This window comes from Heterodontus francisci, chromosome 15, assembly GCF_036365525.1.
Source record: "Heterodontus francisci isolate sHetFra1 chromosome 15, sHetFra1.hap1, whole genome shotgun sequence".
Lineage (NCBI taxonomy): Eukaryota > Metazoa > Chordata > Chondrichthyes > Heterodontiformes > Heterodontidae > Heterodontus > Heterodontus francisci.
In genome coordinates this window covers 52,927,099-52,953,757 of record NC_090385.1, presented here as the reverse complement: position 1 = coordinate 52,953,757, position 26,659 = coordinate 52,927,099, and the positions used below count along the sequence as shown (strand labels likewise).

At 43.6% G+C, this 26,659-nt stretch overlaps 1 protein-coding gene across 1 annotated transcript in view; it reads right to left on the bottom strand.

The window, feature by feature from the left end:
• Positions 1-11,119, bottom strand: part of si:ch73-335m24.2 (protein eva-1 homolog C) — a 42,983-nt gene extending 31,864 nt beyond the window's left edge. The window contains exon 1 of the mRNA XM_068046998.1: positions 11,017-11,119. Coding sequence (XP_067903099.1) covers positions 11,017-11,119 — 103 coding nt within the window. The remainder of the gene's footprint in view (positions 1-11,016) is intronic.
• Positions 11,120-26,659: the final 15,540 nt, after the last annotated feature.

Sequence of the window (26,659 nt, the reverse complement as noted above, 5' to 3'; positions counted from 1 at the left end):
ACTAGCATAATTATTCACAGACGTCATTTATATCCACTCACACTCCTAAAGGAGAGCAACTGAAAAATGTGTGTTGGAGCCTTGAGACACAATTCACCAAAAAAAATGATTAAATGTTATTGCCACCATCTTCCTGGCCACGGTATAGGCACAGCCCATATCCCACTAAATGGTAATTACATTATTTGGAGTTTTGGAGCATCAATAACAACTGCCTGGTCTCTGAAACTCAATCATGGTAAGCACAAAACAATGGATATTTGAACACAAATCTCGAGCTGTCATCACAGGCTTCAGAGTTTCTCCATGAACTAGAAGGCAGACATCTGTCTTCAACATGGTAGAATGACATGTGCAAGATAGTTTTGAAACATCCACTTTCACATATCAGTTTTACTCATTACTAATGATCTAATCCAAGTTCTCACATGAGGCTAACTCCCCCTTCAGAGGCTGTGTGACCTGATCAGGCCATTTCAGGCTACAGCTGAAGACATTTGTAACATCAGTCAAACTGCAGAGAATGCTTTTATCAAGAAAGTCACAGATTTTCTGTCTTCCAGGACTAATGATTTTATTACATACCTGAATGGACTCCAGGAACCGACAGGAATGAACTGTGGGGTTTCCCAGAAGTGCAGGGTGCTATCTACTAACCAGGTGGCTATCTGCTGTCCTGTCAATAAGCTTGGGCCCTCAAACCACATCAGATTTCACTCCCTTAATGTCTATCTGGTCTGTGGCCACAGGCAACGGTTTATGTAGGTACATGTTTGCCTTCCAGGCAGCTTACATGTCGCCTGCAGCAGTCCAGCATTCTCCCTCTATTTGATAACAGGCAACATGTCAGAAGCTGGCTGCTTGGATACAAGGGATATCCTCTGCAGACTTAGCTGATGAAATGATTCAGAAACCCATGGGCGCCTCAAGAGATCAGGCATAACCCCTGTTATGATTGAGCACTTATCAAGCATCCATAGGGGTGCTGAAACAACAATTCTGCTACCTGGCCCAGTCAGGGCAGAACTTGTACTACAATGCTGCCAGATTTCAGAGATAGTGGTGGTGTGCTGCCTTTTGCACACGTTTGCTCTGCAATAGGGAGAACATCCATTAGTAACACATGAAGAGAGCAATCAACACATGAGATAGGGAAAGTTGAACCAGAGAATCAGCTCTGAGGAATTTTCTGGCTGTAAATTTTGACCAGATATATTTATTATCCAATAAATTCCTCTTCCCTCATTTTCACTTCATTTTGACATTGATTCAGTGTTTAGAGATTTTTGAGTTGAAGGGAATAATGCGGCAGAGCACATATTATTTGTGGTCAGATTCACTATCAGCAGTGGGAGGTCTGCAACATAAGCCTGTCATCAGAGCTGTGCGCCAGCACCTCATTGACCATTACCTTTCTTAAGTTATCCTTTCCCCCACTCCCAACACACCTCCACAAAACATTATCTGTACCAGTAAATGTGCTTTCCAGTAAAGTACTGTTATCCCATTGACCAACATTTATATGGTACCTCCAGCAAAGTAATGCCAGCAGTGTGGGAGCAGCTGCAAGGAATTTCCCAGCTGTAAGTTTTGTCCAGATATATTAATTTTTCCATAAAATCCTCCCTCCCCCATTTTCACTTAATCGTTACATTGATTCAGTGTTTAGTTCAGATTTAGCACATCACAACTATCCCCGAAATCCTGCAGTATAGCATCTGCCCTGACTGGGCCAAGTAACAGAATTGTTGTTTCAGTTTGATAAGTGTTCAATCATGACAGCGGTTTGTCTGATCTCTGCAGGTATCTTAGTCGTTAAAGGGAGGTGAGGTACAAAGATGCAGACAAATAAGGGAATTGAGTAAAAAACATAGAATACTAATCATGGGGGATTTCAACTGCCCTGATATTAATTGGACAGAAGAAGGAGGAGATAAGGAACTGGAGTTCCTACAATATGTTCAGGTCTACTTTCTAATGCAAAAGCCCAACTAGGGAATATTCGCTATAGGATCTAATAATGGGGACTGAACCAGAAGTAAAAGTAGGGGAATAGGCTTTAAGATGATAATAGGGAAGGACATGAGTATGATGAAAACCAGGTTAATATATTGAAGAAAAGCTGATTTTGAGGGCTGAGAATAGAACTTGGGAAAATAAAATGGACAACAATATTGGTAAGCAATAATGTAGAACAACAATGGGAAACATTTAAAATGGTGTTCAACAGAGTGCAAGAAAAATATATTTCGCTAAAAGGAAAGAACAAATTAAACACAAGTGAGACTGCATGGATGAATAAAGACATTAAGGGAACAATTGAGGGTTAGGAAATAGGCTTACTTTAAGTACATAGACACCAGAATCACAGAATTGTTTTTTTTTTAGCCCAGAAGGAGGCCATTTGGCCCATTGTGTCTGAAGCAGCTCTCCGAATGAGCAATTCACCTAATGCCATTCCCCCGGCTTCTTCCCATAACCCTGTACATTTTTCTTTTTCAGATAACTGAAGAGTGCATTGTAAGAGAGAATACTAAGAGATTAGGAGAGAAGTCAACAAAAAGAATTAGGAAGGCAAAGAGAAACTATGAAATTAAATTATCAAGGAACGTAAAACAAATAGTAAAGTATTTTACAGACACATCAATTAAAAAACAAGAAAGGTTGGGATGGGAATAGGATCATGAAGCAATAGACAGGATAACACCACAGGGAATGACAGAGAGATAGCAGAAATATTAAATAATTATTTTGCTTCAGTATTTACCAGAGAGACAGATCAGGTAGACATGACATTGAATGATGAGATGAGTAATGAGATGAGTGCATTTAAAATCAAAAGGGATGTATTGAATAAATTAATCAAACTCAAAGAGGATAAAAGCCTTGGTCCAGATGGATTGCATTCATGCATTTTAAAAGAATCTAGGGAAGAGATAGCAGAAGCATTACTACACATATTTAATAATTTGTTAGAAAAAGATGTAGTGCCAGAGGACTGGCCAATAGCTAATGTAATTTCTATGTTTAAGAAGGGGGACAGAATATGCCCAGGCAATTATAGACCAGTCAAATTTTCAATCCTCTCTGGCCACAGGAGATGTAGCAGAAGACTGGAGGATTGTGAGTGTGATGCCATTATTCAAGAAGGGTAGCAGGAATAAACCAGGTAATTACAAGCCGGTGAGTCTAACATCAGTGGTAGGGAAAATATTGGAAAAAATTCTGAAGGACAGGATTAATCTCCACTTGGAGAGACAGGGATTGATCAGGGATAGTCAGCATGGCTTTGTCAGGGGGAGTTCATGTCTAACAAACTTGATTGAATTTTTGAGGAGGTGACTAGATGTGTAGATGAGGGTAAAGCAGTTGGTGTAGTCTACATGGATTTCAGTAAGGCTTTTGATAAGGTCCCACATGTGAGATTGGTTAAGAAGGTAAGAGCCCATGGGATCCAGGGCAATTTGGCAAATTGGATCCAAAATTGGTTTAGTAGCAGGAGGCAGAGGGTGATGGTCAAGGGTTGTTTCGGCGAGTGGAAGCCTGTGACCAGTGGTGTACCGCGGGGATCGGTGCTGGGACCCTTGCTATTTAGACGTGAATATAGGAGGTATGATCAGTAAGTTCACAGCTGACATGAAAATTGGTGGTGCCGTAAATAGTGAGGAGGAAAGCCTTAGATTACAGGACGATATAGATAGGCTGGTAAAATGGGCAGAGCAGTGGCAAATGGAATTTAATCCTGAAAAGTGTGAAGTGCATTTTGGGAGGACTAACAAGGCAAGGGAAAATACAATGGATGGTAGGGCCCTAGGAAGTACAGAAGGTCTGAGGGACATTGGTGTACTTGTCCATAGATCACTGAAGGCAGCAGCACAGGTTGATAATGTGCTTAGGAAGGCATATGGGATACTTGCCTTTATTAGCCGAGGCATAGAATATAAGAGCAGGGAGGTTATGATGAAGCTGTATAAAACGCTAGTTAGGCCACAGCTGGAGTACTGTGGACAGTTCTGGGCACCACACTATAGGAAGGATGTGATTGCACTGTAGAGGGTGCAGAGGAGATTCACCAGGATATTGCCTGGGCTGGAGCATTTCAGCTTTGAAGAGAGAGACTAGATAGATTAGGGTTATTTTCCTTAGAGCAGAGAAGGCTGAGGGGGGACATGATTGAGGTATACAAAATTATGAGGGGCATTGATAGGTTAGATAGGAAGAAACTTTTTCCCTTAGCAGTGGGGTCAATAACCAGGAGGCATAGATTTAAGGTAAGGAACAGGAGGTTTAGAGGGGATTTGAGGAAAAAAATCTTTCACCCAGAGGGTGGTTGGAATCTGGAATGCACTGCCTGAAGAGGTGGTAGAGGCAGGAACCATCACAACATTTAAGAAGTATTTAGATGAGCACTTAAAATGCTATAGCATTCAAGGCTACGGGCCAAGTGCGGGAAAATGGGATTAGAATAGGTAGGTGCTTGATGGCCAGCACAGACATGATGGGCCGAAGGGCCTGTTTCTGTGCTGTATGACTCTATTACTCTGTAACTTAGCATAGGTGGCAGGAAAAATACTGGAGTCTCTACTGAAGGAAAGAATAGAAGAACATCTAGAAAAGAAAAATATAATAATGAACAGTCAGCATGGATTTCAAAAGGGAAATTCTTGCTTGAACAACCTTATTGAATTTTTTGAGGAGGTAACAGAGAGTAGACAATGGCATTGCAGTAGATTTTCAAAAGGTCTTCAAAAAGGTGTCCCCTAATAGACTAATGACTATGGTCAGAGAATGTGGAGTCAGGGGACAAGTGGCAGAACAAATTGCTAGCTGGCTTCAAGACAGAAAGCAGAGAGTGGAAGTAAAGGGTAGTTACTCAGAGTGGCAGAAGGTGGGAAGTGCTGTTTCACATGGAACAGTGCTGGGATCACTGCTGTTCTCATGATTTACATGAACAATTGGGACTTTGGAATCAAAAACAATTTCTAAATTTGTGGATGACACCAATTTTGGTGAGATAGTCAATACTGAGGAGGACAGCAAGAAATTACAGGAGGACATTAATAAACTTGCAGAATGGGAAAATAATTGCCAAATGAAGTTCAACACAGATAAATGTGTGGTAGTACATTATGGTAGGAAGAATAAAGAGGTCATATTACTTGGAAGGTGCAAGTCTAGGTGGGGTAAAAGAACAAAGGGATCTTGGAGTACAAATACATCAATCACTAAAAGTTGCACCACAGGTTAGCAAGGCCATAAAAATTGCAAACTAAGCACTAGGCTTTATTTCTAGAGGGATAGAATTGATAAGTAGGGAAGTTATGCTAATCAAACCTCAGTTAGACTACACTTAAAGTATTGCTTGCAGTTCTGACGGCAATATTATAAAAAGGATATGGAGGCACTGGAGAAGGTGCAGAGAAGATTTACAGCGATGATACCAGAAATGCATGGGTATACATATCAGGAAAGGATTGACAGGCTGGGTCTCTTTTCACTTGAAAAAAAGGCTGAGGGGTGCCTTAATTGAGGATTTTTAAATTGTGAAAGATTTTGATAAAGTGGATACAGAGAGAATGAAGAGCATAACTAGAGGCTATCAATATAACATAGTCATCAAGAAATCCAATAAGGAATTCAGAAGAAACTTCCTAACCCAAAGATTGGTGAGAATGTGGAACTTTCTACCACAGGGAGTGGTTGAAGTGAATATTTAAGGGGAAGTTAGACAAGCATATGAGGAAGAAGGGAATAGAGGGTTACGATGATAGATTTAGATAAGGTAAGATGGGAGGAGGCTCGAATGGAGCATAAACACAGCATGGGCTAGTTGGGCCAAATTACCTGTTTCTGTGGCATATATCCTATGTAATGTAATCCGATGTAAAGATTTCAAGTTGAAGGGAATAATGCAGCAGATCCAGGAATGGTAGTATGTTACTGAACTGGTACCTGGACTAATGATCTGGAGACATGAATTCAAATCCCACCATGGCAGCTGGGGAGTTTTATTTATTTTTTTTTTTATTTATTTAGAGATACAGCACTGAAACAGGCCCTTCAGCCCACCGAGTCTGTTCCGACCATCAAACACCCATTTATACTAATCCTATATTCCTACCACATCCCCACCTTCCCTATATTCCCTACCACCCACCTACACTAGGGGCAATTTACAATGGCCAATTTACCTATCAACCTGCAAGTCTTTGGCTGTGGGAGGAAACCGGAGCACCCAGCGAAAACCCACGCGGTCACAGGGAGAACTTGCAAAATCCGCACAGGCAGTACCCAGAATTGAACCCGGGTCACTGGAGCTGTGAGGCTGCGGTGCTAACCATTGCGCCACTGTGCCGCCCTCAGTTAATTAAATAAATCTGGAATAAAAAGTTGGCATCAGTAATTGTGACCATGTAACTACCTGACAGTTGTAAAAACCCAACTAAATCACTAATGTCCTATAGGGAAGGAAATCCGTTGTCCTGACCCGGCCTGGTCTACGTAGGTGACTTTAGACCCACAGCAATGTGGTTGACTCTTAACTGCCCTCTGAAACAGCCTAGCAAGCCATTCGGTTTTCTCAACATGCCACAATATATGATAATAAATAAAACCAGATTGACCACCTGGCATTGACCTAAGATCAGATTCAGATGCGTCAACAGCACACCTAGCCCAGTGGACCCTGCAAAGTTCTCCTTACCAACATCTTTTATTTTTATTCATTTTATGGGGATGTGAGCATCGCTGGCCAGGCCAACATTTATTGCCCGTCCCTAAATGCCCGTGAAAAGGTAATGGTGAGATGCCTTCTTGAACTGCTGCAGTCCATGTGGGATAGGTACACCCAAAGTGCTGATAGGAAGGGAGTTCCAGGATTTTGACCCAGTGACAGAGAAGGAACGACGATATAGTTCCAAGTCAGAATACTGTGTAGCTTGGAGGGGAACTTGCAGGTGGTGTTGTTCACATGCATCTGCTGCCCTTGTCTTTCTAAGTGGTAGAGGTCATGGGTTTGGAAGGTGCTGTCCAACATCTGGGAATGTGCCAAAATTGGGAGAGCTGTCCCATAGAACAGTCAACCATAACCTGGCGATCGTACTCACAGAATAATACCTCTCAGCTAATGTCCCGGATTCCTCCATCACCATCCCTGGGTATGTACTATCCCACCAGAGGTGGCAGCACAGTGGTATACAGTCAATAGGGCATGGTCCTGGGGGTCCTCAACATTGATTCCAGACACCATGATGTCTCATGGCATCAGGTCAAATATGTCAACCAAACCTCCTGCTGAGCACCACCTATCACCATCCCTCAGCTGATAATTTAGTACTCCTTCGTGTTGAACACCACTTGGAAGAAACACTGAGAGTAACAAGGACACAGAATGTTCTCTGGGTGGGGAACTTCAATGTCCATCACCAAAAGTGGCTCAGTAGTGCCTGTACTGACCGAGCTGGACGAGCCCTAAAGGACTCATCTGCCAGACTCGGCTTGCGGCAGGTTGCAAGACAGCCAATATGAGGGATAAGCCTACTTGACTTTTCCTCACCTGTTGCAGATGCATCAGTCTGTGACAGCATTGGTCGGAGTGACCACTGCATGCTCTTTGTGGAGACGAAGTCCCATCTTCACACTGAAGACACCGTCCATTATGTTATGTGGCATTGCCGCCCATGCCAAATGGAATAGAATCATAACAGAGCTAGCACTTCAAAACCAGACATCCATGAGGGGTTTTGGGCCATCCAAGGCAGCAGAATTGTATTCCAACACAATCTGTAAACACATGCACAGCATATTCCTCATTCTATCATTACTATCAAGCTAGGGGACCAACTTTGGTTCAATGAGGAGTGTAGGAGAGCAAGCCAGGAGCAGCACCAGGCATACCTGAAAATGAGGTGCCAACCTGGCGAGGCTACATCACAGGACTACATGCATTCTAGACAGCGGAAGCAGCATGCCATAGACAGAGCTAAGTGATCTCAGAACCAACAGTTCAGATCAAACTTCTACAGTCCTGCCACATCCAGTCGTGAATGGTGGTGGACAATTAAACAACTAATGAAAGGAGGAGACTCCATGAATATCCCGAGCCTCAATGATGGCAGAGCCCAGCACACGAGTGCAATTGACAAGACTGAAGCATTTGTAACTATCTTTAGCAAGAAGTGCAAAGTTGATCATCCATCTCAGCCTCCCCCCGAGGTCCCCACCATCACAGAAGCCGGTCTTCAGCAAATTTGATTCACTCCACATTATAGCAAGAAACAGCTGAGCACAGTAAATTCAGCAAAGGCTATGGGCACTGGCAACATCCTGGCTGTAGTGCTCAAGACTTATGCTCCAAAACTAGTTGTATCCCTAGCCAAGCTGTTCCAGTATAGCTACAACACTATCCAAAAATGTAAAAAATTGTCCAGGTATGTACTCTCCACAAAAAAATAGAAAAATCCAATCCACCCAATTACCACCCTATCAGTTTACTTTCAGTCTTCAGCAAAGTGATGGAAGGTGTCGTTGACAGTGCTATCAAGCGGCACTTACTCAGCAACAACTTGCTCACTGATGCTCAATTTGAGTTCCACCAGAGCCACTTGGTTCCAGACCTCATTACAGCCTTGGGCTAAACATGGACAAAAGAGCAGAATTCCAGAGGTAAAGTGATAGTGACTGCCCTGGACATCAAGGCAGCATTTGATCATGTATGGCATCAAGGAGCCCTAGTAAAATTGAAGTCAATGGGAATCAGGGGGAAAACTCTCCACTGACTGGAGCCATACCTAGCACAAAGGAAGATGATTGTGGTTGTTGGAGGCAATAATTTCAGTCCCAGGATATCACTGCAGCAGTTCCTCAGAGCAGTGTCCTAGCCCAACCATCATCAGCGATTTCATCAATGACCTTCCTCCATCATAAGGTCTCAAGCAGCGACGTGCATTGATAGTTGCACAATGTACAGTTCCACAAGTCAGGAGTGTGATAGAGTTCCACTTGCCTGGATGAGTTAAGCTCCAACAAAACTCAAGAAGCTCAATGCAATCCAGGACACTTGATTGGCAACCCATCCAACACCTTAAACATTCCCACCTCCACCACCACTGCACCATGGCAACAGTGTGTACCATCTGCAAGATGCACTGCAGCAACTCGCCAAGGCTCCTTCGAAAGCACCTTCCAAATCCATGGCCTCTAACACCTAGAAGATCAAGAGATGCAGGCACATGGGAACACCACCACCTGAAAGTTCCTCTCCAAGTAACACACCATCCTAACTTGGAAATATATTGCTGTTCTTTCATCGTTGCTGGGTCAAAATCCTGGAACTTCTTCCCTAACAGCACGGTGGGAGTACTTGCGCCACACAGACTGTAGCAGCTGAAGAAGGTGGCTTTCCACCACCTTCTCAAAGCCTATTAAGAATGGGCAATAAATGTTGGCCTTGCCAGCGACATGTACACCCCATGAATGAATATATTTGTGGTCCGATTCTCAAGTCATCACTGTAGTTCTTCAGACTAGGGAGAACTGTGAAAGGGAGCTTTTGTTCAGTGCTTTGGGTGGGAAGAAACATGTCTGAATTCATCCCTAATTAATGAGTTTCTAATGTTAAAGAGTAGAACGTAAAATCAAAGAATTGTATATGGAGGTTGGGTGGGGAGCACTCTATTCTGAAGAACATAAGGATAAGCTTCTCAGTAGCTCTGCTAACTGATTTCAGCTTGGGTAACAATGGTGGTGATACGATTGGCCTCAATGTCCCAGGATTAAAGGGAAGAAAGTCAGTCAGGGTTCTCACACATTGCTTGGGATTTTCCACATCTGCACTCAACAACCCAAAAAACTTCCTCTCATTTAAATGAATTGGTGGAGAATTGTGGTTTAGCAAAGGTAGAAGCAGAAAATCCTGGTGCATTTCTTTTATTGCAAAATATCACCCCCTTCCTCACCACCCACCTTACCAACTGGAAAGAGTACATGTGTGAGCACAGGAAGTGGACAGGATCAGGCTTAACTGTGGTGTCTATGCACATTTTCTAAAATGTAAAATGCTCCAAGTTCACACCCAAGTGATACACTGCAGTAACACAAAATGTGAGCACAACTGGCCTCTTTGTGCTAATTTGAGTGCCCTAGCCTAGAATTGATGACTTCAGTTACTTGGTACTTAATAACATACATGATGTAATACATCTCTGGATGCAAATATCTAATATTAATAAAATCACATGCTTAAGATATTCCTAAAGATTTTTAAACTTGTGAAAAAAAGTATTATGCTATAATATCACCAGGACAATATTAACTTTTCCTTAAATAAAAGCAAAATACTGCGGATGCTGGAAATCTGAAACAAAAACAAGAAATGCTGGATTCACTCAGCAGGTCTGGCAGCATCTGTGGAAAGAGAAGCAGAGTTAACGTTTCGGGTCAGTGACCCGAAGAAGGGTCACTGACTCGAAACGTTAACTCTGCTTCTCTTTCCACAGATGCTGCCAGACCTGCTGAGTGAATCCAGCATTTCTTGTTTTTGTTAACTTTTCCTTATTAGCCTACGTTGTAAACATTACTGTCTTCTAAAGATTACAACAAACCACAAAATTTATCAGAAAGTTTCGAATGAAGCAGACCCCTTAGCTCAAGGAATCTCACTGTCTTCCTATTACAGAATCGAGCTGTTTGTTAAATAAGACTACAGTCCTGGTGTCAATCACCTTCCCTGGCAGTTCATTCTAGCTGCTGATCGCCCTTTTACGTAAAGTTTAGGAATCCAGGCATCAATCCTAAACTTTTCCTTCTCACCTGTAAACTGGCTTGACATATCTGAAAATATTGGGTTTACTTTCATTCTCCTGTTAACCATGAACCACGTTATTGACCCTCCATAAGGCCCCTCTGGAGGCATCTCTTTTCAAGGCAGTAAGTTGCAAATTTATCTAGTGTAAAAACTAAAAAGTTCTGCACAACTAAACATAATTTTGGTTTCCGTCTTTACAAGCAAGTACTTACCCGAAAAATCCGGAGCAGCTTCAAACTGAGCCCCGAGATAAAACCAAAACAGTGTGACAAATGAGAATCCCACTTGACATCTAAACTGTCTCAATGTAATCATATTGAAGACTTGATAAGACTTCTGAGAAGTTGTATATTTTCATTCTAATGGGTGAATAATCCTTTCAGTTTTTCTATCACATTTGGTGTCAGGCTCCCAGCAGCTCTAATGCTTTCACTGGTAAACTGACGAGTTGGCAGCTTTCTATCGCAAGGACTGATTGTGGGGTGATACACAGGACTAGACACCGACTTTTTGTCACATATTAGATAATGGCAGCTGTTGGTAAACAATGTCACAAGGGCGATATTTGAAACAAATTCAATTCAACTCTTCCCTGAAAGCTCTGCTTCTCACTGGGATATTGTTCAATGGACAAAGGCAGTCCTCAAGAATCTTGTCTAAGTGACTATTCTGCATGTGACAGTAAGTGTTGGCAGGCTATACAACCATAAAACACATAGCAGTTGAGCCATATTCTCTCCTCACAAATGTCCACACATACATATTTTCTAGCAGGAGTCACTGTATAACAATAAAATGCAGGAACCATGACTGATCCCACATGGAGAGAAATGGGATTTAAAAAGTTGGGCGTCACAAAGTTTCTGATGAAAGGTCATCAACCTGAAACATTGGGCTGAAATTTCCGGCATCAGGACTCTGATTTCGGAATCACGTGGGGGGTCCGCAGCCTACTCATGTCGTCAGCGCGCCCACCAATGCACCCGACTGGGAGGCGGCCTCCTAATTGGCCACGTCCATGCTTGCTGTCCTAGTAAGGACGGAAGGTGGGTTTCCGAGGCTGAAGGCCCAATCAGAGGGCTTGCAGCACAGGCCAGTCAGCAGCCCCATCAGGAGAGGTGGGCGCTGTTGATGCAGAAAGGCAAGCACAATGGCACCTCAACATGGAGGAGCCCTTGGATGCCCGCAGAGCGGGCAACAAATAAAGAGCCCTGATGCCAGTAGGCCTTTCATCCCCACAGCTCCGGCATTGGGGCATAGTGCTTCTGGATCCGATACCCCTCGGCCTGCTGCTGGCAGGCTGCCTCCAATGAGCTGCTGGACTCCACACTCGGCAGGGGCCACTCCGATGGAGGGAAACTACTGGTGCCATGGGTCCTGCCCACCCCTGGGAAATTTCCTCAGAGATGGGAATGCCTCAGGGAGCTTCCTGATGCAACTCCCCACTATTTTCCTGGACCCCTGACTTCCAACCCCATCTCTACAGGGCCAGGAAATTCAGCCCACTAACTCTGTTTCTCTTCCCACAGATGCTGTCTGATCTGTTGAGTATTTCCAGCATTTTCTGTTTTTATTTCAGATTTCCAGCATCCAGTGTATTTTGCTTTTGTCACAAAGGCAGTTGATACAAGGGAGGTATTCATCTTTTGTTCAGAATTGCTCCCAGTTAATTTTGTTTATTTGTTTATTTTGTTAAATTTGCAAGCTCTACAATCTATCAAGGCTGAAAGTGAAGACAAAAACACAACATGTCCTGATCAGAGAACTCCTCTACGCTGATGATGCTGTGCTCGTCGGTCACAAGAAAACTCAGCTACAAAGACTCATGGACTGTCTCTCCCGTGCCTGTAACTTGTTCTCTTTGTATAGCCAAGAAAACAATGGTTATGGGACAAGGTGTGTATCTCCAACCCTGATCACACTCAATAACACTCCACTGGAAGTGCTTAGCAAATTCTGCTACCTTGGGTCTATGGTGACAGACAATCTGTCCCTTGATGCAGAGCTCGATACACACTTGGAAAAGCAGCTACCACCTTTGGCTGACTTGTGAAACATGGATGCAATAACACCAAGCTCCCTTAGGACCAAGCTGATGGTTTATAAGGCCTGTGTTCTCAGCACCTTGCTATATGACTGTGTAGGGAGCTTTACTTCCAATGTCTTTTTAGGTTCTCACTTTCCCACACTAAGTACGTGACCCTAGAATTACGGTGAATATGCGTCCAAGCAAAACAAGGAACAACTCAACACACTGACTGTGGTTAAGACACAGTTGTATTTATCAAGTATTATTTCAAAACATACAGTTAACCAGAAATTTCCCTCACGAGTCCCTGTTTCTGGCTCGCTTTCCTTTCCTTAGTAGTGCATATACTTATAACCGCTCCCGCGTCGTTACTCTGTCGGTGATGTAGGTCTTAAGTGGCTGACTAGACTCCATTCACTTCCTGTGTCTGTCTGCAGATCTTCGGCCCCAAACCCAAAGCCAAGCTAATATGTATACTGTCCTTGTCACATACACACTACGAGCTGGATTTTACCAAGCCCTTGACGTCAGGCTCCTGGCGGGAGGGGCCAGAAGATGTGTCCGGCAGAGGCCCACCACAGAGGCTGACATCGGGAAGACTGGCCCGATCCTCCCGGTGGCAGCAAGGCTCCGTGGAGGACCCAAATTTAATTCAACTTACCCACAATCTTCCAGGCCTGCGATGATCCTCAGTGTGGCAGCTGGCACTCCTGCGCCTTCAATTCCCTGTCTGGGGAAAGCCGGCATGACACTGGTGGGGAGGGGGAGGAGTTAAGATTTTCGGTGCGGTGGAAGGGGGAATGGGGTCAAATAAACGTTATGAGTGTAGAGCATGGTGGGAAGAGGTAAACTTTCAACTTTGTACAGTCTGGGGTGGGGGGAAAGTCAGAATTCAAAGGTAAGTGTTTTGGGGGGGGAAGGGCAAATATCTATTGTAATTTTTATTAGAGGGTTAGCAAGGGACATTACAATTTTATTTTGTAAATTTTGGGGGGGGGTCACTTTAAAAATTCTAATTTACCAGCAGGGCTGGCTGTCTTTTAAAATGGCGCCAGTGCTTGCACACAGGCAGCTTATGCCATTGCTGGCAACAGACAACCCGCTCCCTCCACAGGATTGGAAGTTGGGCCTTCCCGGTTATTTAAAGGAGCCACCATGCAGGAGATCGTGGCAGCTCGTCGGCATGCGGCCCGCACATGCGGGCTGCCATTTTCTGAGCTCGCCACCAGAAGCAGCGACAAGCTCTTAAAATCCAGCCCTACACGTCTCCATCCGTTTCAATGGCACCATCTTGATGTCATTTGTGATTTAATGACTTTAGCACTCTGCCATGGAGATCTGATCAACACAGATCAATGCAATTTGCAGACATGAAGACATCAGCTCAGCCAGCAGTAGTTAACCTGTTGTCTTCCTTCAAGTTCCTCCTGTGATTCCTGATAGTTCTCAACTCAGGATATCATTCACAGTCCATAGTCCATAGTCTTCAACTACCCAGGATTGGTTGGAAGCACACACTATCTACCTAACCCTAAAGTAAATCATTAAACATACAATTATCACAAAAGCTGTCATTGTTCTCTCCACACTTGAACTATCTTAGCTATATGTCTAGCCTTTCTCTGACACCTCAGCATACAATATAGTAAGTAGAGTACAATAATCAATTGTATGACAACAAGAACTTGAGAAATAATGCAAACCAAGGGTGAATTTCAACATTAGTTCCAAAATTCCAAATTCCTTCCCACCAACTTTGCTCTGATACTTTCCATATATCTTTCAGAACCCAGTGTTCCATTGTTAATCCCTCTAGTACTTTCCCTTCTAACTTTGAGTTCTCTTTTCCAGGTCCGGTGACACACCACTGACAACTGATGCTGCCTTCACACCGAACACTACCACTCTTAGTGCTACCCCCGAACTGCCCCCCCAGTTAGAGTTACAGTAACCCCCTGTCCAGGGTATCCCTTGGTACAGTTGATTAGCATGGTGTCATTTCTTCCCCTTGTAGTGGTAAAGTTCTGACACCAGCCAGGGGTTGGACTGGGGCTTGGCTGGCCAACCAGGATGGGAGTCACTTCCACTTTTCCCTAGTTCTCGGTCGAGTCCTAGGCCTCCATTGCTTAGCAACTTTTATCTAAAAGAGTTCCTCTTTGGTCTCCTTATCTGAGGAAGGATGTTCTTGCTATAGAGGGAGTGCAGCGAAGGTTTACCAGATTGATTCCTGGGATGGCGTATGAGGAGAGATTGAGTCGGTTAGGATTATATTCGCTGGAGTTCAGAAGAGTGAGGGGGGATCTCATAGAAACCTATAAAATTCTAACCTGACTTGACAGGGTAGAAGCAGGAAGGTTATTTCCAATGGTGGGGGAGTCCAGACCAGGGGTCATAGTCTAAGGATATGGGGTGAACCTTTCAGGACTGAGATGAGGAGAAATTTCTTCACCCAGAGAGTGGTGAGCCTGTGGAATTCGCTACCACAGAAAGCAGTTGAGGCCAAAATATTGTATGTTTTCAAGAAGGAGTTAGATATAGCTCTTGGGGCGAAAGGGATCAAAGGATATGGGGGGAAAGCGGGAACAAGTTACTGAGTTGGATGATCAGCCATGATCATAATGAATGGCGGAGCAGGCTCGAAGGGCTGAATGGCCTACTCCTGCTCCTATTTTCTATGTTTCTATGTTTCTTTACTGGGTCTTGTATTATAACAGTGTGGATTTTCCTATTTCTAATACCAAGATACAACTATTTTTCCTATCTGTCTTGTTACATTTCATTGACATTATCCATCCCACCATCATCCATGGTCGGGATGTTCCCATTGGTGCAGGATCAGGTTCTGAGTGGCAGCAGGTTTTCAGATCATCAGACACATCCTCATGTCCCACTGCACACCAGAGTTCCAACACTACCTCTATAAACCGTAAGGGTCTTCATCTTTATTTACAACTCCTATAAAACACAAAATAAACACATTTTTCTCTGTGAGGGTATAATCCTGTCACAGGCTTATCAAGGTTATTATATTTACACATTTACAGTATTATCGTGGCAAAGCTTGTCGTTCAGTATTCCAGGTAGGTAGCAGGATGTTGTTGGGTAATTTGCCTCCCTGCCAGCAGGCGGCTTGGGTCTAGCTAATGAGGGCCCTGGTGGGGTCCAGGGGCTCTTGTCTTCTTAGTCCTTTGATTCCACCTTAGTCCACCTTGTGTGGGTCCATCATCATTGTCCCAAATACATGGGTTAGCCCACCACTCTTCCTGTACCAAACGTAATATGATAACTTCTGCTTTGGACTGTTTCATCCCTACCTCCTCCGGTTTGTACTGTTTGCACTGGTTAATGTGGAACCATTTAATGTGTGTGGGTATTTGCACAGCATAGACCATAGGATTAGCCTTGTCAACAATTGGATAGGGTCCTTTATGTAAGCGCTCTAACATACCCAAACGGGCATATTTCCTAAACATCACTTGGTCTCCCACATCCCATTCCTGATCTCTAGACGTTTCTAAATGCAACATGTTCTCTTGGTGTCATTTTCCAATGTTTTAGGCTGCCCTTTGGATGGTTTCCTTTAACTGCTCTGTTAATTCCTGCACGAATTTATCCTTGTCAAGTTCCTTCCTGATCCTTTCTCTTAGCTTCGGTATTAGTGGGCATCAATAAACTTCCGACAATACCCGGTCAGCCCTAAAAGGGATCGCAACCCATGTGCGTCCCCTACTACTGGGAGATTTTGCACTGCTTGTCTTTTGGCAGTGTCAATTCCCTTTTCTCCAGGGGAGAGTGTTAATCCCAAGAACTGTACCTGACTGTTCTATCTGTGCCTTATTAGGATTTACCATAAGTCCTGCCTTTTCCAATAATCCTAGTAGTTCCCCCAACAGCTGCTTATGTTCCTCCTCCACTTCTGAGAATAACAACAAGCCATTCACATACTGGATCAATTGTTCAGCTGAAACCATGTATGGTGGAATATGGAGGAGCTATTGTGGAAGCCATGGGGTAGACAGGTCCATGTATACTGTTGCTCCTTGAACGTAAATGCAAACTTTTATTGGTCCTCAGCCCTCACAGTGACTGACCAAAACCCGTTTGAGATGTCTAACACACTATATATTTTAGCAGATGCCAAGATTTAGGCAATTAATGCTCCTGCGGCAGCCACTGTGGGTGCGCAAGGAGGTATGTTTTTATTCAGCACTCGGTAATCTATGGTCATTCTCCATGACCCATCTGGTTTCTTAACTGGCCATTTTGGAGAATTCACGTGTGTGGCTGTTGGTCTGAGTACTCCTTGTTCCAAGAGTGAGGTTAACACCCCCTCAATATCTTTTTCCGCCTCTTTGCTATATTGGTACCATTTCTGGGGTTTGCTCATGGGGTCCCCATCTATGTGGACCTCTGTTCCCTCCATCCTTCCACAGTCATGTTTTCTCATGGCAAATGCTCCCTTATGGGTTTACCACATACCTTGGTATGTTTCAGGGGCCTGTTTTGCCAATTTCTCCATATCATAGCCTCCTACTGCAGCTTTTATTCAACCTGTCCCTCCCAGGATTACCACTACTCCCTCCGTATCCTTGTCTGCTTGCCATTGACCCATATTGCTAAAATCTATAATAAAGCCATTGCCACTAAGCCAATCTGCCCCCAGTATTACCATTCCAATTTGTGCGGCATTCATCAATATGCATTCACATTTGGTCTCAAGAGGTCTGACTTGGACTCTTAAGGGTCTTGATACCACACTGACCTTAGATTTTCCTGTAAATCCTGAGAGGCTATATGTCTTCCCACTGGTCTAGGGTGATCCGTGGGGATGCTCCTGGTGAATCACTGTTCTAGATGCTCCAGCGTCCACCAAGCAACCCTGATTTGTCCCTTCCACCTGCAGGTCCACACATGGTCTTCCCCAAGAATCGCACCTGAGGGGGCACAGGTGCCCTGGCCGGGTGCGGCTCCTTCATTGTTGCTCACTCTCTCCCCGGGATCCCTCTGGGGAGTCTTGGTCCCGTGTTAACATTTATTTGTTTTGATTTCCCCCTTTTCCTTTAGCTGTATGGCAGCGGCCAACAGTTTCACTAAATCTTCCCCAGACAAGGCACTTCTGTATTTCTCTGGGTTCGTCACTTGATTTCCAACTGGAATTATTCCAGGAGGTACCTTACATTCTTTTGCAAAATGGCCTGGCTTCCCATAGTTGTAACACTGGCCCTTATTACCTGTAGAGGTTTTGAGATTAGCTCCCTCCTGTTTCCAGGTGGTGGGTTCTTCCCATACCCGGTTGTCCCAAGTGCAACTTTTTTCTTTACTGGAACTGGGGTGCTGTAATGCATTATGTAGCTTTCCTAACCACTCGAGCTTCTGTTATGGCATGATCACTAGGGTCATACCAATTTTCCATTTTATCCTGTATTCCATCCCTCATTTCCGAAATTACAATCCTCAGCCACCTGGATTTCGCTTCCCCTCGTAACTGGTTTCAGACCAATCCTCCCACCATGGTATGGGAGTAGGCCCCGCATTTCCTCTCAGCATAACTGTCCACCGCTCCTTGATCCCTTGTTAAGTGTCCAAGACGACCTTAAATGGATCCCCCCTGTACCCATGCCTATTCTTAAAGCATCCTTGAAGGAGTCCTAGTTCCCCTGGCCCATCTTAACTGTTAATGCCAGTCCTCCATTCACAGAAGGTGACAACTCGATCAGGGCCACCTTCTTTTTCTCATCATCATCCCATCCGTGTATGGCCTGGAGCTGCTCAACCTGCTGGATAAAGGAGGTAATATCCCCTTCATATTGAAGGAGTGGCACCCCTGACGTATGGTCTTTCAACTGATTACTAGTATATCCCTGCGTGTACTGATTAACTATTGGCGGTTGTCCTCCCCTGGCGCCTGTATTTGGTCTGATGCATAGAGGCCATGAGAAATGGTCTTCCCATAATATCAGTGTTATCCCCGTTTCGAGGTCCTCCTCGTCTCCTCCCATTAGGTTGATAATTCCCTGCCGGGTGGCTACTTGTTGTTTCCCCTGTATTGTTCTCTGACACTGGCTGTGTTCCCTTTGTTATGAAAGTGCTTCCATTTTTTAATATTTTTTGAGGACTTGTGTTTAACTATTGTGGAAATGGATTTATCTGAAAGACTGAAGAGATTCCATAGATGCTGCACTTTGATTATTTTTAAAAGGTCACTGGAAGGACTTGAGATTTTGTTTAAAAACAACCCCTTCCTGGATGCCACATGTCTTAAGCTAAATAAACAGCAGAGCCTTGGTGACTAGGGGGAGAAGTGGCATGTCATGATTTATGGTAGTCAAGAGTTGGTTTCATTTTGGATATTATTTTGGTTCAGTTGGTGTGTAAGCCTGCTAGGAGAGAAGCCACCAGCTCATCCTTTTCCCACCTCTTTGAGAAACCCTGAGAATCCAGTGTGAGAACTAAAACCCCAGTTGCCGCATTTCTCCTGGAAAGCCTGCCAGACTAATCCTCGACACCGCCTAAAGAGAACTGCTCCAAAAAGATCCCAGTGACAGCCGTCTATGTGTATTTGGACGTGAATAAATGGACAACTGATATTATTCCATATCTTCTCCTTTTCCTTCAAGAGGACGGCACAGTGGTTAGCACCGCAGCCTCACAACTGCAGCAATCCGGGTTCAATTCTGGGTACTGCCTGTGCAGAGTTTGCAAGTTCTCCCTGTGACCGCATGGGTTTTCGCTGGGTGCTCTGGTTTCCTCCCACAGCCAAAGACTTGAAGGTTGATAGGTAAATTGGCCATTATAAATTGCCCCTAGTATAGGTAGGTGGTGGGGATGTGGTAGGAATATGGGATTAGTGTCTTTTTTTTTCTTCTTTGGCCTCCTTGTCTTGGGAGACAATGGGTAAGCGCCTGGAGGTGGTCAGTGGTTTGTGGAGCAGCGCCTGGAGTGGCTATAAAGGCCAATACTAGAGTGACAGATTCTTCCACAGGTGCTGCAGATAAAATTGGTTGTCGGGGCTGTTACACAGTTGGCTCTCCCCTTGCAGTTCTGAAGGGACTAGTGTAGGATTAGTATAAAATGGGTGGTTGATGGTTGGCACAGACTCGGCGGGCCAAAGGGCCTGTTTCAGTGCTGTATCTGAAAAAAAAATTAACAAGTATTTTTTCTCTTTTTTTTGTAAAGAGGTCTCTGCAGAGAAAACTTTTTTTTCTTTAACTGGTGTGTGTGTGTGTTGGACTAATTTAGAAGGGAACTTTTATATTTCACCTGTGTGTTAATAAGATTTGCATCTTTATTGAATAAGTGTTGTTTTATAATAAATTAATAATTTTATTGTTTTTTAAAGAAACCTGGTTGATGGATTTTATTCTGAAATTAAAATTGGCCGTATAATTGACCGTATCGGTAACTGGGTAAAACATTTAAATATATGTTGTGACCCATGGAGAAGTGGAACTAGAGGAAGACAGTGCACTCCTCCCGTTTCAGTCGCAACACCACTCATGGCTCTGCTCCTTCATCACTGTGTAAGTGGCCTTCATACCTTCACATTTTCCTCTCAAACTCTCTGCCTCTCCACCTGCTTTATAATATAACTCTTTATATTGGTTCACCTCTTTTGTCGCCTTACATGCTTGTGCCCTGTAAAAGGCTACTGTTTGCTCACAGTTTGTTTCTGTTGCTTATTTTTACACTAGGATACCTCGCCCTTCAGGAACATAACCCACAAAAACTAACAACCCAGTTATTTATTTATTCTTAAGAAAAAGATTTTTTTTTAAAGCATCATTTTTTAAAAAAGTTAACTGTTGATTTTTGAGTGCACGTGTGAAGGGGGGGGGGGTTAGGTTAAAATAAGAAGTTATAAGGTCTTTAGACATAGGTTTATCTTAATAGCGTTTAAGATTTAGTTTTAATAAATAGTTAATTTATTGTTGTCTAAAGATACTTGGTTTGGTCTGTTTTATTCCAGGGGTTACTAGAGTGTCTAATTTGGCTGTTTTCCGGTTGGGTGGGAAAATTTTAATAATATACTGCGACCTGTGGAGTGATGGGACTGAATTGACAGTGCATTGCTCCCGCCTTGGTCATAACAATACTTACAACTGTTCCCAGGTAGTCACTCTGTCGGTGATGTAGCTCTGAACTGGCTGACTAGGCTCCACTCACTTCCTGTGTCTGTCTGCAGATCTTCGGCCCTGAACCCAAAGCCAAGCTGATATTTATACTGTTCTTGTCACATACACACTACACAACTCCATCCATTTCGATGGCCCTGTCTTGATCTCGTTTGCAACTTAATGACTTTAGCACTCTGCCAGAGATCTGATCAACACAGATCAATATAATTTGCAGACATGCAGACATCAGCTCAGCCAGCAGTTGTTAATCTGCTGTCTTTCTTCAGCTGTGAAATATGGGTGACTTACAGCTACCAGGAAAAGAAGCTCAATAATTTCCCAGAAGGCACCCATTTAAGGGATTAATTGCTGTGTGTTCGTCATCTTTCATAGATGGAAAGATGCCAACCAATTTTGTTTGTGACTTTCTTTTACCAATTTTTTAATCCTTTTTTCTGACTTTGTTTTAGCTTTTATATTCTTGGGACTCTGGTCTTCTCTAATTCCGGTATAATTCAAGTTTTGACTTTGACACAGATGACAAATCCAGCTGAGATTCCCAGGTTTAAAATGTATTGTAAATGATCCTGAGGGACTGGGCTGTGGGAAAGTGAAATTGTGGTTCCTCCCATCTCTGAAGAAGATGACGAAATCCAGAAATTTTGGTAGAACAAGCGGAAGCGTGAGACAGAAGGCAAAGTGCTGTTACTGTTGCTGACTTGCATTATTAAATACACACTGTACATAACTGTGTTTAGAGTTTGGAGAATGTTGAACACCCTGTTGTCTAGTGAATATGTAGGTCTTCACAGTGCACATACTTTGAAATCCAGGAACGTCACCTACTTGTATTCTATCCCTAAATTTTCTCCTCAACTATGCTGAAGACATTGTCACAACAGAGCAAATGTCAAATGGCCTACCTTCAGTGAAGTGTTCCTGATTTGGTAAATGTAGCTTATCCTCCACAAACAATACGATTGACGCAGCATCTGATGGATAGAAAACACAGGAATGCTCTGCTCACTGCAGTTTTGCAAGACCCAATTTGTTCCCATTTCACATTTCACAAAAATGGCAACTCTGACCTACTCTGCAATATCCTTTGGTAAAGCCAGCATATACTGCAGACTATGACTACAAAATGAAGGATAAAACTGGTTAACAATCAAACAGCCAAACCAAGGAGAAATAGTAGGAGAATGAGGATAAAACAAATTTAGGGAATGAAGGTATGCAGCTTCTCTAAAGTCCTGATAATGCATCACCGCATATGTTCAGATTATGTCATAGCTGTCCTGGCTAGCACTTATCTTACAACCAACAACACAAAAAACAGAGTAACTGGTCATACATCTAGTTGCTGTATGTAGGACTTTGGTGTACTTTCATGCTTATCTACAAAACAACAGTGACTACACCTTAAAAATAATTCATGAGCTCAAAAGCACTCTGAGACATCCTGTATACATGAAAGGTGTTTGAATAAATACATGTTTCTTTCTCTAGATAAGAAAGGATATGACAGCCAAGCTTGATGTTTTCACACCCAATGTCCATGTGCACACATTTTCCAACAGTGGCCGCTGGGTAGCGATCAGGGGCAGGAAACATGGCTGAATTTTTCCCTACATTGTCCATTGAATGGTAATTGTGGTGCCCGACAGCTGGCCCCTCAGTTAGCAGCAGACCAGGAACTTAACCTGAGATTTTCTGGTCTGTATAGTTCAATATAGCCTGGGCAGTGCTAAGATACTTACCAAAGAATCGATTGAGAATAACATTCACCCAAGAAAATGATGGCATCTACAAAGTTTTCTGGCAAAATTGCAGAATGTGGAGGAGACAAAAACAACTGATAGCAAACACTGTATACTAAGACACAATGCTAAATTGTGTTAACATTAAGCATTTCTTGCTGAATTCTCAAACTATCTATTCACACATATATTTTATAAAGTCATTGAAGATTTTGATTTCACAGTGCTTGCCAGAGTAGTGCATTAATACACTCAGACATGACTGTGCTTGCGCTGGGAGCAATGCAGATCAAAGGATTGAAGCAATTTGGTTGATCTTGGTTTCCATAGCTAGATGAGAAAAGAACAAGGTCCATCTAATTCATTTTCTACCATCCTGGTAGTTGCATGATACCACAATAATGAAGTCGTTGACTAATCATGACAAACAAATTGCATCAATCAATTCACATCTGACCCACAGATGATATGAGCAAACCCCGTAGGCATGGCCACACTTACCATATGTCATGTCTTAAATTCCGCATATACTATATCTCAAAATATTATTTTCTAAACTAAATCTAATATGCATTTGAATGAATCAACACTATCTGCTTCCAATATAATAAAAGCAAAATACTGCAGATGCTGGAAATCTGAAATAAAAGCAAGAAATGCTGGAAATACTCAGCAGGTCTGGCAGCATCTGTGGCGAGAGAAGCAGAGTTAATACTTCAGGTCAGTGACCCTTCATCAGAACTGACAGTTCTGATGAAGGGTCACTGACCTGAAACGTTAACTCTGCTTCTCTCTTCACAGATGCTGCCAGACCTATCTGCTTCCAATATCCCCCTTGGGAGCTTTTCCCATAGTTTTACCACTTGCTTAGTGAAATAATTGTTTAAGAGATTTGTTTTGAGTTTACCACCCCCCGCGCCCCCACCCCCCACCGCCTCAAGCATAAGTTAATGGATATCCCCTATAAGCCAAACGTGCTTTTACTTACCCAATATCCCAGTAAATGTAACAAACACAGGGGCCATAACAGGACACCAGCTGACTGGGATATTGCATGTTGCCATGTGATCTCCTGAACGATAGAAGATGGAAGGGTAAACAATCTATCACAGGCTGCCCATGCATTTGTCCTATTGGGCTAGAAAGGTCTGGAAGTGAAGCATTGCCTACTTTTTAAGAGCCAGATTGCCAGGACTTGGTAGCCACATGATGCCCTGCTTTATCAGACTAGTTCAGACTAGAAACCAATAGATGAATTTATTGAACGTTAAATATATAAATTAATAGTACTCCAACTCTGCTGCCCAGATCATCCCACACCAAGTCCTGCTCACCGATCACACCTCTTCTCACTGACCTACTGAAACATGTTGCATTTTTACCACTTTGGCCTAGAAGGATTCTGATTGAATTTATATTATGCTATTGATGAGAAGCCAGATTCAATTTACAAAGAGTTAACTCCCAATGATACATAAACCATTTGGAATATTGATTAGGATGTTTATATAGGATACCAAATGAAAAAATACATTACGTTTGGCACTTTCCACAGGACACATGCTGGCCAAATGCCTCAAATTTAAAATCATCATCCTAGTGTTTAAATTCATCCATGACTTTTCATCTGCTTTTTTCTGAAATTTTCTCCAGTTCTACAACCCCCTCTCCCCCAACCCCATCTCCATTCCACTACCTATGAACACTTTTCTTTGCCCACCATTGGCAGCTACCCAAATTCCACTTTCTGGAATCCCTTCTCTAAGCCCTGCAGTCCTCGTCTCTCATTCCTCCTTTAAGAACTCAGTTTCCTTCTTCATCTCTCTATCATTAGCTCAACTCAACAAACATCTTTCCTTAAGCTCTGTAAAGCACTTTGAAATGATTTTATATGTTAAAGGTGCCTTGTTGAACCTGAAAGCCATCTGATAGATTAGATTCATAGGGCATCTGTATGATTATGGGCGGCACAGTGGCGCAGTGGTTAGCACCGCAGCCTCACAGCTCCAGCGACCCAGGTTCAATTCTGGGTACTGCCTGTGTGGAGTTTGTAAGTTCTCCCTGTGTCTGCGTGGGTTTTCTCCGGGTGCTCCGGTTTCCTCCCACAAGCCAAAAGACTTGCAGGTTGGTAGGTAAATTGGCCATTATAAATTGCCCCTAGTATAGGTAGGTGGTAGGGAAAAAAAGGGACAGGTGGGGATGTGGTAGGAATATGGGATTAGTGTAGGATTAGTATAAATGGGTGGTTGATGGTCAGCACAGACTCGGTGGGCCGAAGGGCCTGTTTCAGTGCTGTATTTCTAAACTAAACTAAACATGATATCATCAAAATCTCCAACTACAGTTTAAAGTTATTTGAGTATAATTTCCTGAGGGGAAGATGCAATGGCTTGGATCTTGCAGACAGAGACGAAGTGATTGTTTGACACTGATCTGAAAGAAAGCTGCCCATCATAATTGCTAAATGTGACATTCCACAACATAAAATTAGTTTTTCAGGGCCAGTGAGGTTGTTGAATTAGTACGCAGTTAAAAGCCCAGATACACTTCATTTAACAAGGTGAATATTTTTCAAGGGTTTTTGCAGCAAGACTAATAGCCTTACAGGTGGAAGCACAAACCAATTCAACTGATTTCTAAGATTCCATCTATGTGGAGGAGCAGGGATTGGGATTAGAAACCGGAGCACCCGGAGAAAACCCACGCAGACACAGGGAGAACTTACAAACTCCACACAGGCAGTACCCAGAATTGAACCTGGGTCGCTGGAGCTGTGAGGCTGCGGTGCTAACCACTGCGCCACTGTGCCGCCCATAATCATACAGATGCCCTATGAATTGGCAACAACATCTGGATTTCCACATTTAACTACACATGCACAGATACCAGAAGTTGCTGTCAGTTTCACAGAGTAATGATGGCAAATGCTGACAGTTCCACCGTCTTTACTACTGCAAAATCTGGGTTAATATTTGGAAGTTGTATATAACCATCCAGTGGTCAGAGATTTATTTATAAACACTATGGCCAGAATTTTTCGCTTACCGGTGGCCCTGAGGTCGATGCGCCCGAAGCGGATCAGGGCCCTGATCCCGCTCCACGTCGCCTGGCCGCCGGCACCACGCTCTGATCACCTAATCAGCGGGCCCGCGGCGTAACTCCGAAAAGAATTGGCACGCGCGGGCGGGAACTTCAGCATCATTGGGGGCGGGGCCACATACGCAGAAGGCTGATTGTAAGCCCTATATAAAGGATAACTGATTTTAAACAGAGCACTGAGTTCCCCATTTGATGTAAAGGAAGATACAACTGACATAAGGTCTGGAGATTTCAAAGGCTCCATACCTTGAAACACAGAAAGACTGGGAGACAACAATCTTGCTGTTCGAGGTGATGGAGGGCAGAAGCAATCGCGTTGCCCCCCCCCCAATTCTCTGACGATTCACTGCAGGCCCTCCTCCAGGCCGTTGAGGAGAGGAGAGGAGAGGAGAGACATTCTAGTCAGTTCAGATGGGAGAAGGTGACCCTCCGAAGTGACCAAGAGGGCCTGGTTGGAGGTTGCAGAGGAGGTCAGCAGCCGAGGCGTAGTGAGGCGTACATAGATACAGTGCCGCAAGTGCCTCAATGATCTGCTTCGCTCTGCGCGGGTAAGGGGCATTCCTCATTCATCTAATCGGTTATGTGCCAAGGGAGGTTTTTTATGTACCCATGATGCAATGTGGAAGCTCTGTATGATCAATGCCTGGCTGCTGCCTTGAAATGGGACGCATGATGGGCAAGTCTGAGATGAACGCTGATGCTGTGGTGTTAAAGTTGCGCCCAGCACTGTCACAGCAGTGAAATGCAACACCAACCCTTTGGGTGACAGCGTCATATGCCATTGACTATGTATGAAATAAGTATTTTTGCTTATTTAGTAAAAGAGGGCACACAATGCCCGGGAGAGGTCACG